Source organism: Diceros bicornis, chromosome 12, assembly GCF_020826845.1.
Source record: "Diceros bicornis minor isolate mBicDic1 chromosome 12, mDicBic1.mat.cur, whole genome shotgun sequence".
NCBI lineage: Eukaryota > Metazoa > Chordata > Mammalia > Perissodactyla > Rhinocerotidae > Diceros > Diceros bicornis.
In genome coordinates, this window is record NC_080751.1 from 61,161,808 (window position 1) to 61,184,534 (window position 22,727).

The 22,727-nt window shown below is 38.8% G+C and overlaps 1 protein-coding gene across 4 annotated transcripts in view; it reads left to right on the plus strand.

Moving 5' to 3' along the window:
- Positions 1–22,727, plus strand: part of LDAH (lipid droplet associated hydrolase) — a 102,144-nt gene extending 79,417 nt beyond the window's left edge. For 3 of the 4 annotated variants that reach the window (XM_058551726.1, XM_058551727.1, XM_058551729.1), the window contains 2 exons: positions 7,755–7,837; positions 22,507–22,727. In XM_058551726.1, the coding sequence (XP_058407709.1) occupies positions 7,755–7,837; positions 22,507–22,698 (275 nt within the window). In that variant the 3' untranslated portion in view covers positions 22,699–22,727. Of the gene's footprint in view, positions 1–7,754; positions 7,838–16,140; positions 16,224–22,506 lie in introns of all 4 variants that reach the window. The other variant, XM_058551728.1, reaches the window with a different exon arrangement.

Here is a 22,727-nt window from a genome sequence, read left to right on the forward strand (position 1 = left end):
TTGTGGTGTCAACTCTGGCACCACTTCAAGGAAGGCAGCAGGTTTTTCTTCCTGACCCCCACCCAAAACAAAATAAAACAAAATACCAGCCCAGTCCCTTGCCATTTATTTTACTTAACAACTGTTACTGACATCTGCCATGAACCAAGCACTCGGATAAGAGCTGGAGGGAATAATAAATGAAGTATAGCTCCTGCCCTTATGTTACTTCCAGCATGGTAGGGGAGACAAATGTGAAGAATTTTAGTATATCACAGTTAGGGCTATCCTAAAAATAGATACAGGGCATGAGAGGTACCAAAAAAGGAGAGATGAGTTCTACCTAGATAATTAAGGGAAGAAAAGACAAATAAATTCGGTCTTGACGATGAGTTCGGATTTTTCCGTACAGACAAAATGGCATCAAGATAGGTGATTGAGTTCAACAGAAGGCAGCCTTCTATTGTAGATTATGTGTACTTGGAGAATTTAGTGATACCATTTGACCTGTGAGATGGACGTTTGTCTTCCAACTTTAGCCCTCACTTGTTTCATTCCTGTAGCCAGTCTACTGTGAGTTGAAGTCCCTGCAGTAAAAACGAAGCAGCTTACAGAAGATGATGGTAGCAAATAAAATAAAATATTAGATTCCTCAGTGGATTTTTAAACTTGTATTTAGATTTATAACGAAACAAAAGTCAACAATTAGCCGCCTCCTAAATCGTTCTCTTTCCTTCATGTTTTTGTTTCCATTACTCCTGCTACCAGATATTTCCTTCACTGTGGTGCTTGAAATTCTGAATTCTGCTGGGTTTCCAGGAATCCTATTGACAGTCATTGCCAAGAGAAATGTGTTTTCGCCTTAGGAAATTACACTTCTATTTGGTATTATTATTTCTGACCACTGTGCTGTGTTATGAGCATGTCTGAGGAATGAAAAAGATGGCTTCCCTGGAGCAATTACTGGAAAGGAAACTGGTATTCTACTTAAAAAAAAAAAGTATACTTAGATGGGAAATTACTGGGGGTGGTGGGAGGAAGAGTTGAAATAAAGATGGGGTGAGGTACATTCCCTGATGAAAAATTTACTTTTAGAAATACAAGATTCCTTACCAGTTATTTGAATTTTTAAATTTTTTCTAATTGAAGAATGACACTACAGAAAAGTGCTTAAAACATAAATATTTATCTCCATGAATTATCACAGAGCAAACTCCCATGTAACTCCCACCCAGCTCAAGACTCACCATTGTCTAGATTTCAGAAGCCTCATGTGTACCCCTGCATATCCAAAAATCCATTTCTGAGCTCATTCAGATTGTTGGCAGAATCCAGTTCATGTGGCTTCCTGACTGAGGTCCCCATCTTCTTGCTGACTGTCAGCCAAGGCTCCCTCTCAGCTTCTAAAGGTCTCTCTCAGGTCCTTTCCACATGAGCTCCGTCTTCAAACCAGCAGTGGTGCATTTAATCCTTTTAGTGCTGTGAATCTCTGATTTCCTCTTCTGCCACCAGCCAGAAAAAATTCAGATTTTGGACTCCTGTGATTAGGTTAGGCTCACCAGGATAATCTCTTTCAAGTCATCTCCACTATATAACATAACCTAGTCGTGGCTGTACTATGTCATCATATTCACAGGTTCCACTTACACTCAAAAGGAAGGGGATTATAGAAGGGCAAGGGTAATTTGTGTCATCTCAGAATTCTGCCTACCTGCGACCACCTGTTTTCTGCTGCACTGAAATGCTACCTTTGTCAAAAATCAGATGTCCATATATGTGTAGTCATTTCTGGAAGAGTTTATGTAGAATCAATATTATTTCTTTTTTAAATGTTTGGTAGAGTGGACTAATGAAGTCATCTTGCTCTGGAGTTTTCTTTGTGAAGAGGCTTTAAAGTACAAAATTAATTTCTTTAATAGATATAAGACTATTCAGGTTATCAATTTCTTTTCAAATAAGCTTAAAATAAGTTTGTGTCTTTGTGTGGACTTTTGTCCATTTCATCTAAGTTGTTGAATTCTTGGCATAAAGTTGTCCACAAAATTACCTGATTTATCCTTTTGGTGTCTGTAGAATCTGTGGGGATGTCACTTCTCTTTCCTAATATTGGTAATTTTTTTTATGTCTTATGTCTTCTCACATTTCTTTCCTTATCCATCTGGCTAAAGGTTTATTAATTTTACCAAACTTCCTTTTGGTTTCATTTATTTTCTCAATTGTTTTTCTGGTTTCTTTTTCATTAATTTCTACTCTGAACTTTATTATTTGCTTTATTCTGCCTACTTTGGAGTTAATTTGCTCTTCCTTTTCTAGTTTCTTGAGGTGGAAACTGAGGTCATTTGAGGCTTTTTTTCATTTCTAATATAGGTTTTTAGTGCTATAAATTTCTCTCTGAATGCTGCTTTGGCCATGACCCACAAATTTTGATATGTTGTGTTTTCATTTTCATTCACTTCGCAATACTTTCTTATTTCCCTCTAGATTTCTTCTTTGACCCTGAGGTTATTTAGAAATGTGTTATATTGTTTCCACATATTTGGAGATTTTCCAGATCTCATTCTGTTATTGATTTCTGATTTGGTTCCGTTGTGGCCAGAGAACATATTTTGTAGGATTTTAATTGTTTTAGTGGATTAAAACTTGTTTTATAGACCAGGATATGGTTTATCTTGGGAAATGTTCTGTGGATACCTTAAAAGAATGTATATTCTGTTCTTGTTGGGTAGACTGTTCTGTAGATGTGAAGTTAGGTCAAGTTGGTTGATAGTGTCATTCAAGTTTTCTATATCCTTATTGATTTTCTTTCTAACGGTTCTATCAATTATTGGAAGATGAGTGTTGAAATCTCTGACAACAAATATCGATTTGTCTATTTCTCCTTGTTTTCTATCAGTTTTTACTTCATATATTGTGAAGCTCAACCATATTAGGTACATAGAAACATTTAGGACTTTTATATCCTCCTGATGAATTGACCCCTTTATCACTACAAAATTACCCTCTTTATCTCTGGTAATATTCTTTGCTCTGAAATCCATTTTGTCTGATTAATATAGTTATTCCACTTTTCTTTTGACTATTAACGTGATATACCTTTTTCCATCTTTTAATTTTGAGCCTATTTATGTCTTTATATGTGGACAGCAAATAATTGAATCTTGCTTTCTTACTCTGCCTTTTGATTTGAGTGTTGAGACAATTTACATTTAATGCAATTATTAATAAGGTTGGGTTTAAATCTACCATCTTGATATATATTTTCCATTTGTCTCCTATGTTCTTTGTTCCATTTTTGCTTTTTTCCACCTTCTTATGAATTAACTGGGTATTTTTTATGCATCCATTTTATCTCCTTTGTTGGCTTATTGGTTGTAATTCTTTGTTTTGCTGTTTTATTGCTTGCTTTAGAATTTATAATATACACCTTTAACTTTTACAGTCTTCAGATGGTATTATACCACTTCCAGTACATGGTAAGAACCTTACAGTGGTAAGCCATTTCTCCCTCCCGGCATTTGTGATGTGGTTGTCATACGTTTTACTTCTTTGATATGTTGTTACTATTTTTGCTTTAACCAGTCAATTATCTTTTAAAGAGATAAAAATCTCTTTATAGGAGAAAATGTATTTTAAATTTACTGACATAGTTACTGTTTCTGATGCCCTTTATTTTTTTATGTAGACACAATTTCCATCAGACATCATCTTTATGCTTGAAGTATTTCTCTTAATATTTCTTGTAGTACAGCTCTGCTGGTGGTTAATTCTTTCAGCTTTTGTATGTCTGAAAAAGTCTTTGTCTTCCTTTTTGAAAGGTATTTTCACTGGCTATAGAATTCTAGATTAGCAGTTATTATTTTCTTTCATTACTTTAGAGGTGTTACTCCACTGTCTTCTAGTTACATTATTTCAGGAAGAAATTGGCTGTCATTTTTAATCTTGGTTCATCTGTAAGTAATGTATCATTTTCCTCTGCCTGGTTTTAAGATTTCTCTTTATTGCTAGTTTTAAGCAACTTATTGTCTACCTTGGTATAGTTCTCTTCATATTTCTTGTGCTTTGGGATTTTTTGAGCTTCTTGGATCTGTGGATTTATGGTTTTTAGAAATGTTGGAAAATTTTCAGCCATTCTTCAGATGTTTTTTCTGTACCTCCCTCCTTCAAAAACTCCAATTTAAAAGTGGATTTTAAAGTGGATTTAAAAGTAGATTTAAAAGGTATATGAGACCACTTTGAAATTCACTCACAGTTCACTGATTTCTTTTCTCTTTTTTCCCCCCTAGTTTCTTTCTCCCTGTATTTCCTTTTGGATCATTTCTATTTTTGTCTTCAATTCACTGATTTTCCTTCTATGATGTCTACTCTGCTGTTAATCCCATCCAGTGTATTTTTCTTCTCTAGAAGTTTGATATGGGTCTTTTTTGTTTCTTCCATAATTCCACTTCACATACTCAATATTCCTTGCTTCTTGAATATATGGAATAAGTTATAAAACTTTCAATATCTGTGTCTACCAATTTTTTATAACAGGTTAATTTTGATATGATTCAAATGTCATAAAACTCACTCTTTTAAAGTGCACAATCCAGTGATTTTTAGTATATTCTCAGAGCAGCGCAACCATGACAACTGACTTGAGAATATTTTCATTACCTTAAAAAGAAACCCCATACCAATTAGTAGTCACTCCCCATTTCCCCTTTCACCTAGGCCCTGGAAACTACTAATCTACTTTCTGTCTTTATGGATTTGCCTCTTACAGACATGTCACATAAAAGGCATTATATAGTATATGGCCTTTTGTGACTTCCTTCTTTCACTTAGCATCATGTTTTCAGGGCTCATTCATGTTGTAGCATTTATCAGTACTTCATTGTTACTCAATAATATTCCATTGCATGACTAGATCACATTTTGGTTTTCCATTCCTAAGTTGATGGACATTCAGATTGTTTCTACTTTTTGGCTATTATGAACAATGCTGCTATAAACATTCATGTACAACTTTTGTGTGAACCTTTGTTTTCAATTCTCTTAGGTTTATATCTATAAGTGGAATTGCTGAGTATGTATGGTAACTCTATATTTAATATTTTGAGGAATTGCCAAACTATTTTCCAAAGTGCCTGTACCAATTTACAATGCCACCAGCAATGTGTGAGGATTCCAATGTCTCTACATCCTTGTCAACACTGGCTTTTGTTGGTCTTTTTGTGTGTGTGTGTGAGGAAGATTAGCCCTGAGCTAACATCCATTGCCAATCCTCCTCTTTTTGCTGAGGAAGACTGGCCCTGGGCTAACATCTGTGCCCATCTTCCTCTACTTTATATGGGATGCCGCCACAGCATGGCTTGACAAGCAGTGTGTCGGTCCACGCCCGGGATCCGAACCTGCGAACCCCAGGCCAGTGAAGCAGAGTATGCGAACCTAAGCACTATGCCACCAGGCCGGCCCCTGTCTTTTTTCTTATAGACATCCTAATAGGTGTGATGTGGTATCTCATTGTGGTTTTGATTGCATTTCTTTAATGACTAACGATGTTATGCGTTTTTTGACGTGCTTGTTGGTCCTTTGTATATCTTCTTTAGAGAAATGCCTGTTCAAATCTTTTGCCCATTTTTAATCAAGTCATCTTTTTATTGTTGATTTATAAGAATTCTTTGTATATTCTGGATTCTAGATCCTTATTAAATATATGATTTTTCTCTCACTCTGTAGTTGTCTTTTCACTTTCTTGATGGTGTCCTTTAAAGCACAAAAGGTGTTAATTTTTATGAAATCTAGTTTTTTTTCCCTTTCATCACTTGTGCTTTTGGTGTCATATCTAAGAAACTGTTGCCTAATCTAAGATCACAAAGATTTATTCATATGTTTGCTTCTAGGAGTTTTATAGATTTAGTTGTTACATTTAGAACTATGATCCATTTTGAATTAATTTTTGTATATGGTGTGAGGTGGTGGTCCAATTCATTCTTTTGCATGTATAGATCCACTTTTCCCAGCACCATTTCTTGAATGTTTACCAATTTTATTATCTTTGTCATTTCTGGGTCAGTTTTGATTGATTCATTTTTTTTCTTCATTTTAGTTTATGTTTTCCCACCTTGTATGCTTGATAACTTTTTATTGGATGCTTTACATTGTTAATTTTATCTTATTGGATGCTGGATATTTCTGTGGTCACATAGATATTCTTGAGCTTTGTTATGGGACACAGTTATGTTACTCGGAAATAGTTGGATCCTTTCTGGCCTTGCTTTTAAGCTTTGTTAGTTGGTACCAGAACAGCATTTAGTTGAGGGCTAATTTTACCCCACCACCAAGTCAAAACCTCTCTAAGTTCTATAGTTGATACATTAATTATAAGATTTTCTGTGGGGGGTGGTGGAAACAGTAACTATTCCCAGTTTGGGGATTATTCCCTGTAATACTTTCAGATGGTTCTTTCTCCAGCTTCTGGTAGTGTCTCAAATGATAGTACCAATCAGTACTTAGCTGGAGCTCAAGAGGAACCCTCTGGAGATCTCTGGTGCTTCCTTCCCACCCTCCCTCTTGCTGCAGCTCTCTCCTCTACACTACTTTGCCCTACGAAAACCCACTGCATTGATCCCCGCAGAATACCAGCTTTGTGTTCTGGTTTTAAAATATGTTCAGAATTTGTTGTAATTAGATGTGGTAAAGTTACAGACATGGAGACAACTGCCCTTGGAATAAGGAATAACAGTTTTTTATTACTTACAATTCCAAAGAGGAGGCAGAGTGGGAGGAAGGCGTGGGGAAAGTGCAAGTGTGCTAAGGGCCTGCCTTGTTTGGATGGAGAGATTATAGACACTCTCAAATCCCAGGCCGCAATAGAAAAAAATACAAGTTTTACATTTTCGGTATGGCTAACTACTTGATGAATAAAAATGGGATTTATGCTTTGAGACTATTAGTGAAAAGAAATGTTTAAAAGGTAGAAGAGGAAAACTCATCATTCACACTAAAAGGGGTGGAAAAAAAGAGTCAGAAATAACAAGAAAGCAAAACATACAAAACAAGATGACTAGAGTGAGGCCAAATATTTTTTATATCAATATGTGTGAATATGTTAAATCCCTTTATGTAAGATTTTCAAATTGGATTTTTAAAGAAGTCCACTTAACGATTTCAAGAGACGTACTTAAAACAAAAGGACGAAAGATTGAAAATAAAGGAGAAAACAAATATACCAGGCAGATGATGGCAAAAAAGAAAGCTAAGTAACAAGAATAATACCAATCAAAATGGAACTCAAGCCGTCAGTATAAGGGACTAACCCTCATTAAATACTCTTAGAGACCCTTTAAACCTATTTTAAAATAAACATTCTTTTTAGTTGTGCCCTTTTTGAAAAATTGCCAGGATAGCTTCATGTTAGTAAGTACATGCAGTTTCCCTAGTATATATGATTAATCTGTGAAAATTTGTGCTTCTAATCCTTAAATCATAAAAACACGTTGATCAGGTCCAGTTACACACTTCATCTGCTGTCGTGTCTGACATTAGGCCATCATACTGCTACGTTGCTATTGAGAAAGCCCGGTGAGGGTAAGAGGAGCTTCTTCTGCAGGACATACTCTTGTTTCCAGAGGCAACACCTGTTGCCTGACTTGCATGCCTCTCTTAGCCTCACTGATGTCACATCAGATAGCGCTTGCCGAGAGAAAAGCAGGGAACAGGGGAATTTACTACCATTAATTTGACATTTGTGTTTGTTCTGTATATTCTAAGTGTTTGACTTTTTTTTAATGTAGTTAATGTTGCCTACCTTGGGAGCCAAGAAATGATGGAGGTGGTGAAGAGAGACAACGAAACCATAAGGGAACATTTATCTAAGGTAATCACTGTAGTACTGCAAGTAAGTAGATGGGCAAAAATATTTACTGAGGCTGAAAGGCTAAAATTGGTTAGAATCTGTAAGACCTCAAGGATTTGTAGATTTCAGAAAAAGAGTTCTGCTTCTAGTTAAAATTAATGCAGTCCTTGAAAGTTGCATAGAAAGTAAGTAAAGCTGATTACATAGTTATTTAAATATAGTTTACCACCTGTTTTTGTTGGGTTTATTTTTAGAATCAATACTTCCCTCTGGGGTCCTGTACTGAGAAGACTTTCAATAATATTTATAGAATAAATGAGTTATATTAAAATGTCAGTAAAACATTGGAAAAGAACTAACATTACTAAGACCTAATCACTCAGTGAGCCTCTCTTATTTGCCAATGCTTTAGAGTAAGAATGTCCAGCTCTGATGCCAAGACCAGTTTTCTATGCAAGCTGGTGCAGAAGGGGAAAGATTGAAATATTTAGCATTTATGAGTTATTACTGCAAATGCTAGACTCTTACACAAACACATTTGGAAGCACTGATCTCTAAAACTGTGAGGGGACCACAGTTTAGAATATGTCGAGGCACCCTAGAATTTAGGTGGCTCTGGTACTCCCATGGCATCATTTGTCTGTCTGTCCGTCCTGAATAAGATAGAGCTGCACTGTCCAGTATGATAGCCACTAGCCACGTGTGGTTATTTGTGGCCAGTCTGAATTGAGATGTGCTGTAAGTATAAAATACACATCGGATTTCAGAAACTTAGTACCAAAAAAAGTAAAATATTTCATTAATTTTTTGTGTGTGTGTGAGGAAGATCAGCTCTGAGCTAACATCCATGCCAATCCTCCTCTTTTTGCTGAGGAAGACTGGCCCTGGGCTAACATCTGTGCCCATCTTCCTCCACATTATATGGGATGCTACCACAGCATGGCCTAACAAGCAGTGCATCGGTGCACGCCCGGGATCGAAACTCGGGCCACCAGCAGCGGAGCGTGGACACTTAACCGCTATGCCGCAGGGCCGGCCCCTCATTAATATTTTTATATTGACTAAATGTTGAAAATGTAGTTACTAGAAATTTTTGAATTACGTATGTGCCTTTATATTTCTGTTGGACTGTGCAAATCTAGAGCTTTACAGTCAGTGCTGAACACGTGCCATCTGCTGGGTGCAATGAAAGGAGCCCTGCTGAGTGGCCAGCTCTTCCAGGGCCAGGAACCTGCAATCTGCAAGTAAAATCTTAGATACCCTACTGGGTTTACAATCTGTTCATAAACTTTGAAACATTGGACTGAAACTTGCCCTACCGTGTTAATTCATATTTCTGTAACCTCCCGATACAATTATCTTAAAGCAAGAAATGTATATGTTCTTAAAAAAATATTTCCAGAATATTGATCTGTAGTAGCTTCACTTAGAGAGGACTTTTGAAAATGCCAGTCTCTGTTTGTCTAATGGCCATAGTGGTCATTATATTTCTAAAAGAGCAATTGGCTAGAGATTGAAATTTGGAAGCCAGAAGGAAACCCTCACTAGATGAATGGGGGAGGTTGGGGCCTCATAAGGATCCTCTCTCCAGGGCTTTCAACTGTTTCCAGTCATTGAAGGATGTGAAAATACAAGAAAAACCATATTTTATTTTTCATCTTAATGATAAGTGAATTTGTTTCAAAAATGCATTTAAGTTCTCAAGGCTGGAAGTTCATAAAAACAACTCAACCGCCAGTTAATGATAAGACTGGCAGATGCTTACTTCCAAAATTCACACCTGCTGAATGACTATACCCATCATGTGTCAAAGCCTGTCTTACCACCTGTGGAAGCCAGCTGCTATAAAATACTCATCATTTCTGGATTCTGTTTGTATGTTATGCTCAGAAAGAGGTCAAAGAAAGGTGCTAACTTATTCCTGTCCTAAGTTAAATCCATATGCAAGTGTAATCATTCCCAGATGCAGGTCTGCTCATGGTAACTGTGTCAGGACTATAAGTTTACTGAAACTTCTATGGGAGAAATATGGGGGTATAATGGCAGATGGCAGACGTTTCAAGGTTAATATTAACACTCAGTCACAGGAATAGACTTTTCCAACTACAGGAAATGGTTTTGTTTTGTTTTTAAGATAGCATTAAGTGTACTTGTGGAATTTGGGAAAGCAAAGCATTGTTTAGTTTAATGATGCAAAACTACCTTGCAATTAATTGGTTATCCATTCTGCCAGCCAAGTTTGAGCTCTCCACTAGAATAATACAATGCCAATTCCTAAGTGAAACGAGATCTAGAGAGACAGGAAGTTTACTGCAACTTTTTGTTTCTGTAGTGAAAAAAGAGGAAATATGTTGTAATTTAATATTGGTAGAAGTCAAATCAACGTATGTCCCTGTCGGCTTGAGAAAATAAGGAAACTTGAAAGGACACACAGTTCCAGGCAGATAGTTGGCGTTGCCTTCTGCCTGCCAAACAACCCTGATAATTAGTCAAACTTGAAACCAATTCCCAAGACTAGACACATCCCTGTTTTAGGTGGTCTAGTCTAGTCAAGGATACTCTATCCCATTTCAGCCCAAACATAGGCATTCAGAAACTTCATACCTATCCGGGACTGTCCAGTGTGAAGATTTTTTGAGCTACACGTTTTGTTGCAAAAATCATTCAATATATTTCAGTTATTCAACTTTTAAAACAGTTCTGAAAAATGTGTCTTTGTATCATCCAGTCAGGAAGCCACAGGAAAGTTAGTCTAAGAATAGTCTCTCTACTACTTCATGTGGATGGCTTTCAGATTCTTTCTCCTCACCTCAAAAACTATCATACTATAATCGGCAGGCTTTGGTTCTAAATTCAGATTTTCTACTGCTGCGTTTCCATTGTTCACATGAAAAGAACTTTTTATCTTCTTGAGGAAAATGGACCTTTTTAACTGAAAAATCTACTGGGCTGATTGTCTGTCTTCCTTCCTTCCAAGGTCTAGAGACTTTATACACAGTGTTGGACAGTTATGTTTATTTGCAGTACTTAAACACTGCTTGAAGTTGTTTCCCTTTCCTGGAGCAAATATATCATAGTTGTTTCCAGAAGAGTATACCATGGCCTGTGGCATCTTAGGTTGTGTTCTTTCTTCACTTGACTAAATCCTACCTGTCCTTTAAGACTTGGCTCCAGTGTCATCTCCCACAGGGCTTCCCTAGCCCCTGGTTTTGATTAGATGTCCCTCTCCTTGGCTCCCATGGCTCCCTATGCAAAGTTATAATATTGCATTTATCACACAGTGTTTAAATGGTCAGCTTTCCCTCTCACCCACCTTGAGGTCAGAAACTGTGTTTTTCTCATCTTGATATCCCTAGGGCCTAGCACAATGCATGATACTTGGTGAGCAATCGATAAATGTATAGTAGATGGATGGATGGAGAAGCCATTAGAGTATTGAATTGAAGCCTTTTTTGTGTATGAATCTCTTTGTCTCTCTCCTAAAGTGTATGGACCCTTTCTTAGTATACTGTTTTTAAGTGCGTTAAATAAATACACGAGATCATTGCAAAAAAAAAAAGATTATATTGAAGTAAACTCCTCAAAATATCTTAAATACAAATTTGTGATATATATGAGTCTTTATTAACACATTAAATAATGAGATATAATAGCAGTCTGAATTGCTATTGTAATTTTGTAGTGATAAGCATAATTTTTTAGTTATCTGCAACAAGTTTAGTGTGATTTGAAAATATCTATAATTTTATAGCTGACAAAATATAGGCATTACTACTACTAATACTACTGCCTGTATTCATAATTGAAGGAAATACTAAATTATAGTTAGAGGTTAGCAAAAATAAAGATGTAATTCTCTTCCTATCCAAGTTTCTATTACCACCAGCCCCACCCCCATGCTACCGCTTCTACCCTTGAACCTGCCTAGACATGTAGGCCCCAAGTGAAAAAACCTTGCTTTAGAGACACTAGAAAAGGTTAGGTGGCTTGGGCACTGGCCTGAGAACAAGAAGCCATGATATGTTGCGCTAAAGAGACTAGATTATTTTGAGTTGTTGGGGAGCCATTGAAGGGTTTAAGCAAAGGAGTTTAATAATCAAGGTGATATTCAAAATGTTTGACAACCATGTGCTGTAGCCACTGACCCATCAGAACATATGCTGTCTGTGAACAGCCAGTTCAGAGGTACCAGTTCGTATCAGTAAGCCTTAGTAATGTGGCTAGAGTAACAAATGAGAGAGATTATTTTGGGGGAAATGTGTGGCAGAATATTGGAAAAGAGTGAAATTTGATGTGAGGAGACTGTTTAGAAGGCTTTTATAAGAACTAAGGCACTGGGGTTGGGGGTGGGGAAGGGGTAGAATTTGGAAAGGTTTGGGAAGTAGAATCAAAGGCACTTAGTATTAATAGGATATGAGAAAATGGAGATAGAGGAGCCTAGGCTTATTTCTCTGTATTTGGATTTGGTAAAAAGATAGGCAATATGGGAGGAGCAGCAGCAGCAAGTTGTGGGAGATGGTTGAGAAAGAAGTTCCTTTTGATACTTTTGTTCGAGACACCTGTGGGACATCCGAGTGGACACATGTCTGGCAGGTAGCTCGATGTATGGGTATGAAGCTTTGAAAAGTAGTCTGGGCTGAATTTTGATTTGAGAGTGATGAGGATATAGTTGAAGCCATGAGCATAGAGAATAGTAACCTTAGGAAGTATGTAGTGTAAGGAGAGAAGACATCTGAAGATTGATCCTTGGGGAACATAACTTAAAAGTTGGGAGGAAGGAGAGCAGCTAATGAATAAGATGGGAGTGGAGGGGAGAAGGACGGGAATAAGAACCAGGATGGAATAAACCAAAGAGAATCTACTGTATGTTTTCGCCACCCCGGTCCCAATTCTGGGAGCCTCTGGGGTATGCTCTGCTTTATGAGGCACCTGGTGTGTCTGAGGCAAAGGGGAGGTCAGCATTCCCTTGTTCTGTCGTTGTTCTAAACTATAAGGGGATGTATGTCTCATTCATAGAAAAGTGAATTAGTGTTTGGTTTAGAAACTTGAAGTTTTCATTTAAAACTCACTTAGGAGGGAAATTCTAAACTGCTGTGACCATCTTTGGCCTGGGCTTGTGGAAGCAGCTGGTGTGTGCTACCGCCAGACCGAATCTGAACATCACTATCAGTCCGTGGGGGTCTGAAATTGTTCCCAGCGAGAACACATGAGACGCAGCTTTCTGAGGAAGGTAGGCAGCGGAGGAGGAGCTGCCTGCAAAGTGGTGCTGCCCCTGCCTCCAGAGGGCCAGACCAGGGCAGCAGTGTGGTTTGGGAAAGGGGCAAAGTGTCCTCAAGAACAGGAACCCCTGTGCTATGGCTCTCTCCCCATCCTCCTTAGCCCGCCTGAGCCCGGAGGTGCATGTTGCCTTTGGGAACAAACCTTGTGCAGTTGTTTGCAGATTCGGGCATGCAAATCCTTCAGACATGCACACGTCCTGCTTAGCGGAGCATAAGAAGCACTCCCTGGACCAGCTAACCGGGACTGCCTTTCCGCCGAGCTGCGGTCTGAAACTGATTGCGTTAGTTCTGCCTGTTTAATTTGAAGCCTGTTCAGAATGTCGTAATAGATAGGTTTGTTTTTATCTCAGTCATCGTGACCTTGAGAGCTTCATTGCAGGCACTTGTGTTAGCATACCCTTGAGTTCTCTCATGGAGCGTGATTGGTAGGAGGGGGAGCGTACTGGGGCGCAGAGTCTCAACCCGAAGTTCAGACTCCAGCTCCACCACTTGCTTATTTATGTGACCTTGGTTAAGTTCCTTGACCTCACTGTGCCTTCTTTTTTCATCAGTAAAATGGTTAACTATTAGTATCTATTCTCATATAATTGTTCCCAAAATATAATGCTATAATTCATGTAAAGTCCTTGCAAGAGTGTCTGGCATATTATTATTATTATTATTATTATTATTAAGTTAGCTGTATCCTAGATATGCCTCTGAGTACTTTAAAAAGACTGTTGTCTAACTTTTCCTCCCTCCCACATGCCTTCCCAGATATTTTCATTCTGTAATGAAAGACTTTGGTGATATTAAATATGTAGCCAAGAAACCCTGGAATGCCCCAATCCCATTCTAGATCATAGCCACTGCTCCCCGTAAGATGCCTCGGGAGATGTTGTATAGGAACAGTGGTGATGGAAAACACAGAAGTACTTAATCTTTACCAGGACTTGGGCCTAGTACCCTAGTGCAGAGAATTCAGACAAGCTGGACTTGGCCGTTTCTCTAAGTTACTTAAGCCAAGACCCTTCCAGCACATTTGCCACTTTCCTGAGGCGTATAACCAGGGAGAAACAGAGACACAAGAGGATAAATTTGCTCCGATGCCTCATCCTCTGCTGCCTCAGCAGAGGACAATAGATGCCGTGTGTCAGCTTCTCCTTCCAGTCCCAGGTAAGAAAGAGACAAAGCTAGTTAGGAGATGGCCCAGTGATTTCCATTTGGGAATGAGTGGGTTCTGGCCCTTTACACTTGAGTCATGTAGAAAGGAGAGAGCTTTGATGCATGGTTGTTCCAGCCACTGGAGAGTGTTCCAGGCAGCCGCTTGGCCCTCCTTCTCCTCCTCTCTGGCCACTGCTCCCCTAGATGCCTGCAGAGGGAAGCAGGGCTCCATGGCCGTAAAGGATTGTTTTCAGCGCCATCCTCAGCCATTTTTCTTAATCGTTGGGGATTTTAATTCTCATTTTCTTAAGAATGGTAATTGAGCCAGTTCTAGATAAAAAGAAGAAAGGAAACAAGGTAAATTAGAAAATGAATTTCCCACACTGCCTTCCTTTCTTTGGCAGTTCTTCCAGTTCCTAAAAATGGTTGCTCAGAAAGATGTCAGTGAAATTTTAAAGCTCTGTGGCTACTATCCCTCTGTTCCTGAGAGGGTAAGATTTTTAGATAACTGAAAGGAGAGGCTTATGTTACGGAATTGGTTTCCTTTAAGGTTGCAGGGTCGAAGCTAAGTGTCTGATTTCAGGGGGAGGGGAGAAAGAGCAGCCCGTTGCTGTCGTGCAGCCGGTTCAGGATTCCCCCCAGAGAGGGAATGCATTGGAGGACGTAATGGTTTGTACCCTGAGCCTGGGAAAGCTGGAAGGGGATGAAAACAGGGAAATGAAGGCAGGACAGGGAAACCTAGCTGGGAGGTAGGACTCCTAGATGTGTGGATACTAATTTGACCCCTTGGTAAGCAACTGGCTCCTTTATATCTGACCTTTTTGCTTCTTGGATCCAAAAAAAGAAAAGAAAAGAAACTGGTCAGGTGGGGGTTATTTCAGAGAAGGAAAGAAGAAGTGGAGAAAGCAGGAATGACAATTTTTCTTGACTTCTCAAAGTAGGGCAGAGAAAATGTGTCTCCTCCCTGAGCATCTACCCCGTTGCTCTTTGGTTACTTTCTCAAGGCTGGCTGACTGTTACCCTGCCATGCAGCGTGATGGCTCAGGGCACTCTTTCTAAAACAATTAACATGAACTTAGCGGAGAAGCCTGTTCATTTAGCACCCAGGGAGCTACAGCTCTTTATGAAATGCTAACAAAGGAAGCCTCACGCAGCCCAGGAAAACAGTGGATATTATCTCTGATCCAGCCCAGGAAAACAGTGGACATTATCTCTGATCGTGAGAGCCCAGGGGCTCGCCCCATGAGCCCCACCAGGAAGGGAAGTAACAGTCTCAGAATGCTGATGCTGTCCTTCATTTTGGAAGATACTTGACCAAGAACACCCAAATGGCACTGCAGCTTAGGCTCCAGGTCTCATTTATGAGTAAAAGTGGGTGAGAATCCACTCTGTGAGCAAGTGTGACAGGTGGCTTGGAGACAGGGGGTGTGCTTCACTGTTTATTTGGTTGATGACTGATCGTGAACTTCCATCCAGTGTCTTTCTCCACAGTCATTTCAGGGGAATACAGGGGAATATGTATATATGTATTGGATGATAAATAATGTTAGTATTTGCTTTAGGCTTAAAAAAATCTTTAATACTTACATATTTTCTGAGCCTCACATATCAAAAACAGCTTATCAGAAGAAAATATATTTTCTCAAAAACTAATTGAGGTCATGTGGCTTCTCTTCCCTCTGACCTGGGCAGAACTCCCCCTGTGGAGAAGAATGTAGACAGATTTTGCCCCCACTGTTACATAGTCTAGGATTAGGAGGTCCCTTTGTCCACATCATCATCACCATTATAATAGCACCTGCCCTGTAAGAGTGCTTACTATATGTTACATACTTGATATGCTTTGTTTTCTAATCCTCGCCACCAGCCCACAAGGTAGCTATTTCTATCCCCACTTTACAGATGAGGAAACAGACATGGAGTGGCTAAGAAATTGGTCCAGGGTAACAACACTAGGAGATGGAAGAACCAGGATTCCAATCTAGGTGGGTATGGCTCAGGGCCCAAGCTCTTAGCACTGCACCCACTGCACCGTGCTCTCTCCCTGTACCTGCCTAATGAGCTTGAGCAGTTTCACAAATTATTTTATTTTACCATAATAGAATTTAAAGGGTTTATGAGAAGCCTTTTCACTCTGAGCATGATAGCCCCAGAAATGCCATTTACCACCCTTCTCAGGTCTACGCTATATCATGAAATAGATTGCCCAAAGGCCACTTGAAGGAATAAAGTTCATTTTGGTTAAGTACTGAGAAGAACGAGTTTGTACCAAATTTGGCGATATGGTGAATTATATACTAAGGAGTTTCTAAAATTCAGTTTATCCATAAGGTTAACAAAAGAAAAAGTAAATAAATAAAATTCTAAAACTATGAAAAACTTTCTTTTATTAGACCTGCAACTCTTCAAATGCCTCTAGTCCTACTGGGCTGTTGAATAGAGAGAAGTAATTCAGATAGAGGTTTTTTTTCCAGTTTTATTGAGATATAATTGACATATATAACATTGTATTAATTTAAGGTGTATAACATAATGATTTGATATATATATATATTGCTAAATGATCACCACAATAAGTTTAGTTAACATACATCACCTCACATAATTACAAATTTTTTTCCTTGTGATGAAAACTTTTAAGGTCTACTCTTTTAGCAACTTTCGAATATACAATACAGTATTGTTAACTGTGTCACCATGCCGTACAGTACATCTCCAGAACTTATTCATCTTATAACTAGAGGTTAGTACCTTTTGACCACCTTCACCCAACCCTTCCACACCATGCCCCGCCCCCCCGCCTCTGGCAACTACCAATCTGTTCTTTATTTCTATGAGTTCTTTTTTGTTTACATTCCACATATAAGTGAGATTATACAGTATTTGCCTTTCTCTGTCTGACTTATTTCACTTAGCATAATGCCATCAAGGTCCATCCATGTTGTTGCAAATGGCAAGATTTCTTTCTTTCTTTATAGCTGAATAATATTCCATTGTATATGTATATATACTACCAGATGGAGATTTGTGTGTGTGGTTTTTTTATGTTTAATATTTTCAGATGTTGATGTATCATTGAAAGTGATTTTTGTTAGTTATCAGCTAGATTAAATATATGAACTTGGGTCATAAGATGGTTTCTAATATTTCTTCTGTTCTTACAATAAATATTAGTAATGCATAAAAGCCAACAACTCAAAATGTATACTAAAACAAAGCTTTGTTGACTCCCTCAAGGCAGAAGTTGGGTTTTCCTACGTTGGGCTCCTACAGTATTTTGTTCATACCTCTCTCTGCCTGTTGTGTTTAAGGGCCAGTTGGTACATGCCTGTGTTTTTCCCTAGTCTGGGAGCTTCTGCAGGACAGAGCTGTCTTACTTCAGAATTTCAACCACTTAGCCAGTGCCTGGTGGGAGATAGCTTTAGAGTCATTTTTGGTGGAATTGCTGTGAATCTATCAGTTTCAGCAGCCAAAAGAGATAAAAAAAAAAAAAAAAAAAACCTACATGAGAAAAGACAAATGTGGCTTCTCTATGGCGGAAAGCTGCAGCAATTTGCAGGATCATTTTAGGGGGGACATGTCTCCTTAGGGGCAGACTGAAGAGTTAAAGGAAAATACATCTGTGAACACAGAGACTGTAGTAACCATAATTCCACCTTACTGCAGAAAACACATGAGGAAAAGCAAAAGCACAGTCCTGGGAAATCAAAATGTAGAAGAATTGAGAAAATTAAATTTTGTGTTTGATAGAGAAATTGATTACTTAACATGACAACAATTTGGAAACAGAATAATTTCCATGTTAATAATGTGTACTTTTTATCAACTCTCATGCATATCAAAGCAAGTGCCAAGGAGAAATGAACTACAGGAAATAATTTATTTTCTTAAAAGCCTTTGAATTTAAACATCTGCTGATAGCCTGAGATTCTTAGATGACAATTCCAGTATTTTCACAGCAGTTGTCACCCCCGTGACCTGCAGCGCCCCAGAAGAACTACAGAGACCTTGAGAGGGCTTTGAGTAAAGCTGGGTGGGTTTGCTCTTGTCGCTGATTGTCATACGAGGTTAGTTTTCATATCCAGTTCAAGACCTCCCAGTCTTTAGGTTTTGTGTTTTCATAACATGGGTTTATTAATTGTTAATTGTCAATAGTAGTAAAAGGTACTGATTAGGAATCTTGTCTCTGGATTTATAGCCTAGCTTCACAACTCACTAATTGCTTGAATTTAAGCAAGTTAATCTCTCTAAGCCTCAGTTTCCTTTTCTATAAAACAGCGATAAAATACCTTCTTCAGAGTATTGTTGTAGAGACTCAGTGAGCAAAGAGCTGAGCACAGAGCCTGGCACATTATTCTCAGTTTTCATCAGTTCAGTATTATTTGCTGCGATTTAGTTTTACATATCAGCATATTAATAGTATACACTCTTAACCACCATGCTTTGGTATCCAGTTCTTTCTTTCTTTCTACTTCACCTGTCCCCCCATCCCCTACCTCTACCTCCACGCACTCCATACTTTTTCAGTTTCCTATTTAGGGTTACAGGTGCAGAGTCCTCTGTTCAGATCTATTGCCTGTGACTTATAATCCATAGGGAACAGGAAGTATCTTAAGCTGGGCTATTTAAAGGCATTAGAATAACCACGTGTTTTACTCGTAAGCCAAGATTTTCATAGAGAGCCTTTCAATGAATATAGCCTGAAGGAGAACTTTTTAAAAAAAAACAAAACAAAGACCTTACCCCACCATCACTTAGAAATACAGCCCACTCTGAATGGTTACTGGTCGTGAAGGGTTGAGAAATAGAGTCAGATGAACATATGGGAAATCTAGAATCCTCACTGTTAGACTGTCTTGAACGCTGACGTCACTTTGTATCGAGGTTCCTAGTACATGCGTTGGGCAGTGCATGCCACAAAACTAATGTCTCTTGATGCCTGAAGGTAGGTATAGGGTCTGTGTAATCTATGTTTATTGTTCCTGCTCAACTGCCTCATGCCTTTATGCCCGAGGGAATGGACATTTCCCCAGCGCTGAGGCTCATCAAGCTGGACTTCTCACTGGAAACATTTCAAGTTGTAATTGCCTCACTGAAAAGTAAATGCTAAGTTCTCCATAGAAATAGTCTTTGATGTCAGCTCAGAGCCGGTCTTCCTCAGCAAAAAGAGGAGGATTAGCACTGATGTTAGCTCAGGGCTGATCTTCCTCACAAAAAAAAAAAGAAAGAAATAGTCTTTGAAATGTCAGGGAGAAAGCAACAGCAGGTGCACACAGTGATGCTGTCCTCCTTGTCAGAGACTTTATTAGGGGAGTCTTGTCTACCTTGCTTTCCTTCTAGTTGACCTTTCGTATTACGGTTTTTCACAAGACTTCACCACAATAGCTCGTGCTAGAGGGAGGGCTCCTAGAGTGCCTTTCTCAGTGTCCACGTGTTTTCAGGCAAGAGAGTGCACTGGAGAGAGAAACAGACCAGACAGACACGAACCCAAGTCTGAATTTCCAGATTTCTCAGCACTGTTTCATACTCTGAGGAAATGCTGAACAGTTGTGCATAATGACTGTTCCATACACTATTTCCTGGATATAATTTAAAGGATTGTTGATGGTAAGAGTAGAGAGTGGTTTAGAGAGAACCTAAAGTTATTAGCCCTATTGGTGGATCAGGAATGCCTGCAGACAGCTTGTACCCCCAATAGTATTTTAAGGGGAAGCTGTATCAGGGTGGTTGCTGAGAGATTCTGAGAAACTCATTTTTCCACAGCTGACCAGAATAGTCACCCACTGGTGTGAGGTTGCAACATTTTCAAGCTGGAGAGAGACTGACACCAGTAGGAAAGAACCAGTCAGCTGCCGGGCTCTCCTATTCTCCAGGAAACAGAAAGAACTTCATACTCTGCTAAGAGCCATGGCAAAATGAATTTTGGTTTTAGGGGCTTTGGAGTGGCCAGAAATGGTTGTAGGGAGCAAAAATAGGAGGATGGGGAGAATAAATGAAGTGAGAAATCTATGAGCCACGAGTCCTTTGAGCATTCAAACTAAAACCCCAGGTGACAACCAAGAAAATCTCTGTGAAGTGATTCAGAATAAGTCTGTAACTCCAGGTTTAGTTGTTAGTAATTGACTCTCTGGAGTACTACATTAAATATTTTCCTCTTTAAAGTATTTTTTAACTAACCATCTCTTTAAATATTGGTTAAGTCATAATGTTATTATAATAAAGGCCAGTATTTTTATAAGAGCAATCTCACCTATTCAAATTCAGGTAATGGATTTAATGATTGATATAGAAAAATTTTCCAGTGGGCAATAACACATATTTCCCATATCCTCCTCCTGCTGCTGCTTGATCCCCTGCAACCTCTCTTCACCATTGTAGCCAGAGTAAGTTTCCGAACATATAGACCTGATCGTGTCACTTCATTGTGTGAAGTCTTGTTAGCTCCTGTGGACTTCAGAATAAAGTACAACCTCCTTAGCATGGCATAGAAGGCTGTTCATGACCCACTCTTTCTCTGCCTTTGCAGTCTTTCCTCCCCTTACCCTGTATTCCAGCCATTTGCAATTACTTCCCATTCCCTAAGCATGCCATGCTCCTTCATACTGTTTACTTTGCTTTATTTCCTACTTTTTACTTTGCTTGGTATGCTTCCCCAACTTGAAGACTGAACTCAGGCATCAGCTCTCTGGGGAATCTTTCCTGCCCACTGGCTCCCACCAGCTGCCCCTCATTCGGGCTACTTGTCTTGTATACATGGTGCCTCCAGTGCTCCCCTCCAACAGAGACTTAGTCTTATTATCTGTTTTCCAGATTCCTAATACAGAATCGATGCTCAATAAGTATTTGCTGAACAGGTTAATGAATAAGTGTTTGAGCAAGTGAGCAAATTTGGTGTATTATAGAAACTACGAGTGACTGTAACTAGCCACTTAAGAGGAGAGCTGGACATAACTCTTTTTTCCAGTGATAACAGAAGTCATAGGGTCCTTAAAACTTAGTTCTTATTTTTTGTAGATGTACCACTACATACCCTTCTGAATAAAATTTCACTCTTTTTTTTTGCCTTGAAGAACAGCAGCCTAGAGCTAGACATATATATATATGTATATCTACAGTCATGCACCTTATAAAGACATGTATATATATATATATATATATATATATATATATATATATATACAGTCATGCACTGCATAAAGACATTTCAGTCAATGACAGACTGCATATACGACAGTGTCCCGTAAGATTAGTACCACATAGCCTATGTGTGTAGTAGGCCATACCATCTAGGTCTGTGTAAGTACACACTATGATGTTCACACAATGATGAAATCGCCTAACATTGCATTTCTCAGAATGTATCCCTGTCCTTAAGTGACTCATGACTGTATATGTACACACATATATATTTGTTTATATATATGACAAGTCTATATTCATTTATAAATGTATGTGTGTATACAAAAATACACAATACACACATACATATTTACATATACATATGTATATACTCATACATATATACACATGTGTACATATATATACATATTTGTATGTGTATATATACATGTATACATATAGGTATATGCATGAACGTGTGTATGTGTGTATCATGGACAGGTATAAATCAATATCCAGATAGGGTCTTACTAATGCCTCAAAGGAGGCTCTGTCTCCATCTAGCCTGACTGCTGTCACCTGAAGTGTGATTATAACTCCTCTCACTGAATCAACATACTCGCCTGCTGCATGGAGCCTATTCATGGAATGTCCACAGACATTCTCAGGGTTCTGATCACATTTCATCTGCTACATTGAGAGGCCTGAGTGTCTGATTCATCTTTGCATGCGTTCAACAAACGTGTCCCTTATGCCTACCATGTGGCTGTATGAAAACTATTAAGTGTGTAATAAATGGTCACTAGTCACTCAGGGATTGTCTCAATAACTCTTCCTTGTCCTCATCTGCCATCTCTCCAGTGTCCATCCTAACCTCGATATACACAACTTTGCTGGTGAATCGTTTTAGTGAATCATGGGTGGTCTGTCACACAAGGCCCTCCCTACATGGGTTTCTTTCCATCCGATTTCTCTTAATTCACTCCCATAAATCATGAAGGCTCACTGCCTTGAGAGAGCCACTCTCCAGAGGGAGCCTTGGGACTAGCTTACAGGGGCTGTTTTCAAAACATTGCAGGTTGCTGGTGTCATAGCTGTGCTGGGAGGGGAAAGCGTTTTCTAATAAAATGTTTTTGTCTTGTCTTTTAGCTTACATTTTACTATGGTACTATAGATGCCTGGTGTCCAAAAGAGTATTATGAAGACATGAAGAAAGATTTTCCAGAAGGAGATATTCGGCTCTGTGAGAAAAAATTACCTCATGCATTTATCTTAGGTTTTCACCAGGAAATGGCTGACATGGTAGCTGACTGGCTAAAGGATTATCTGTCCAAAATATAAATACTGACACAAGGAAACAAGCACGGACA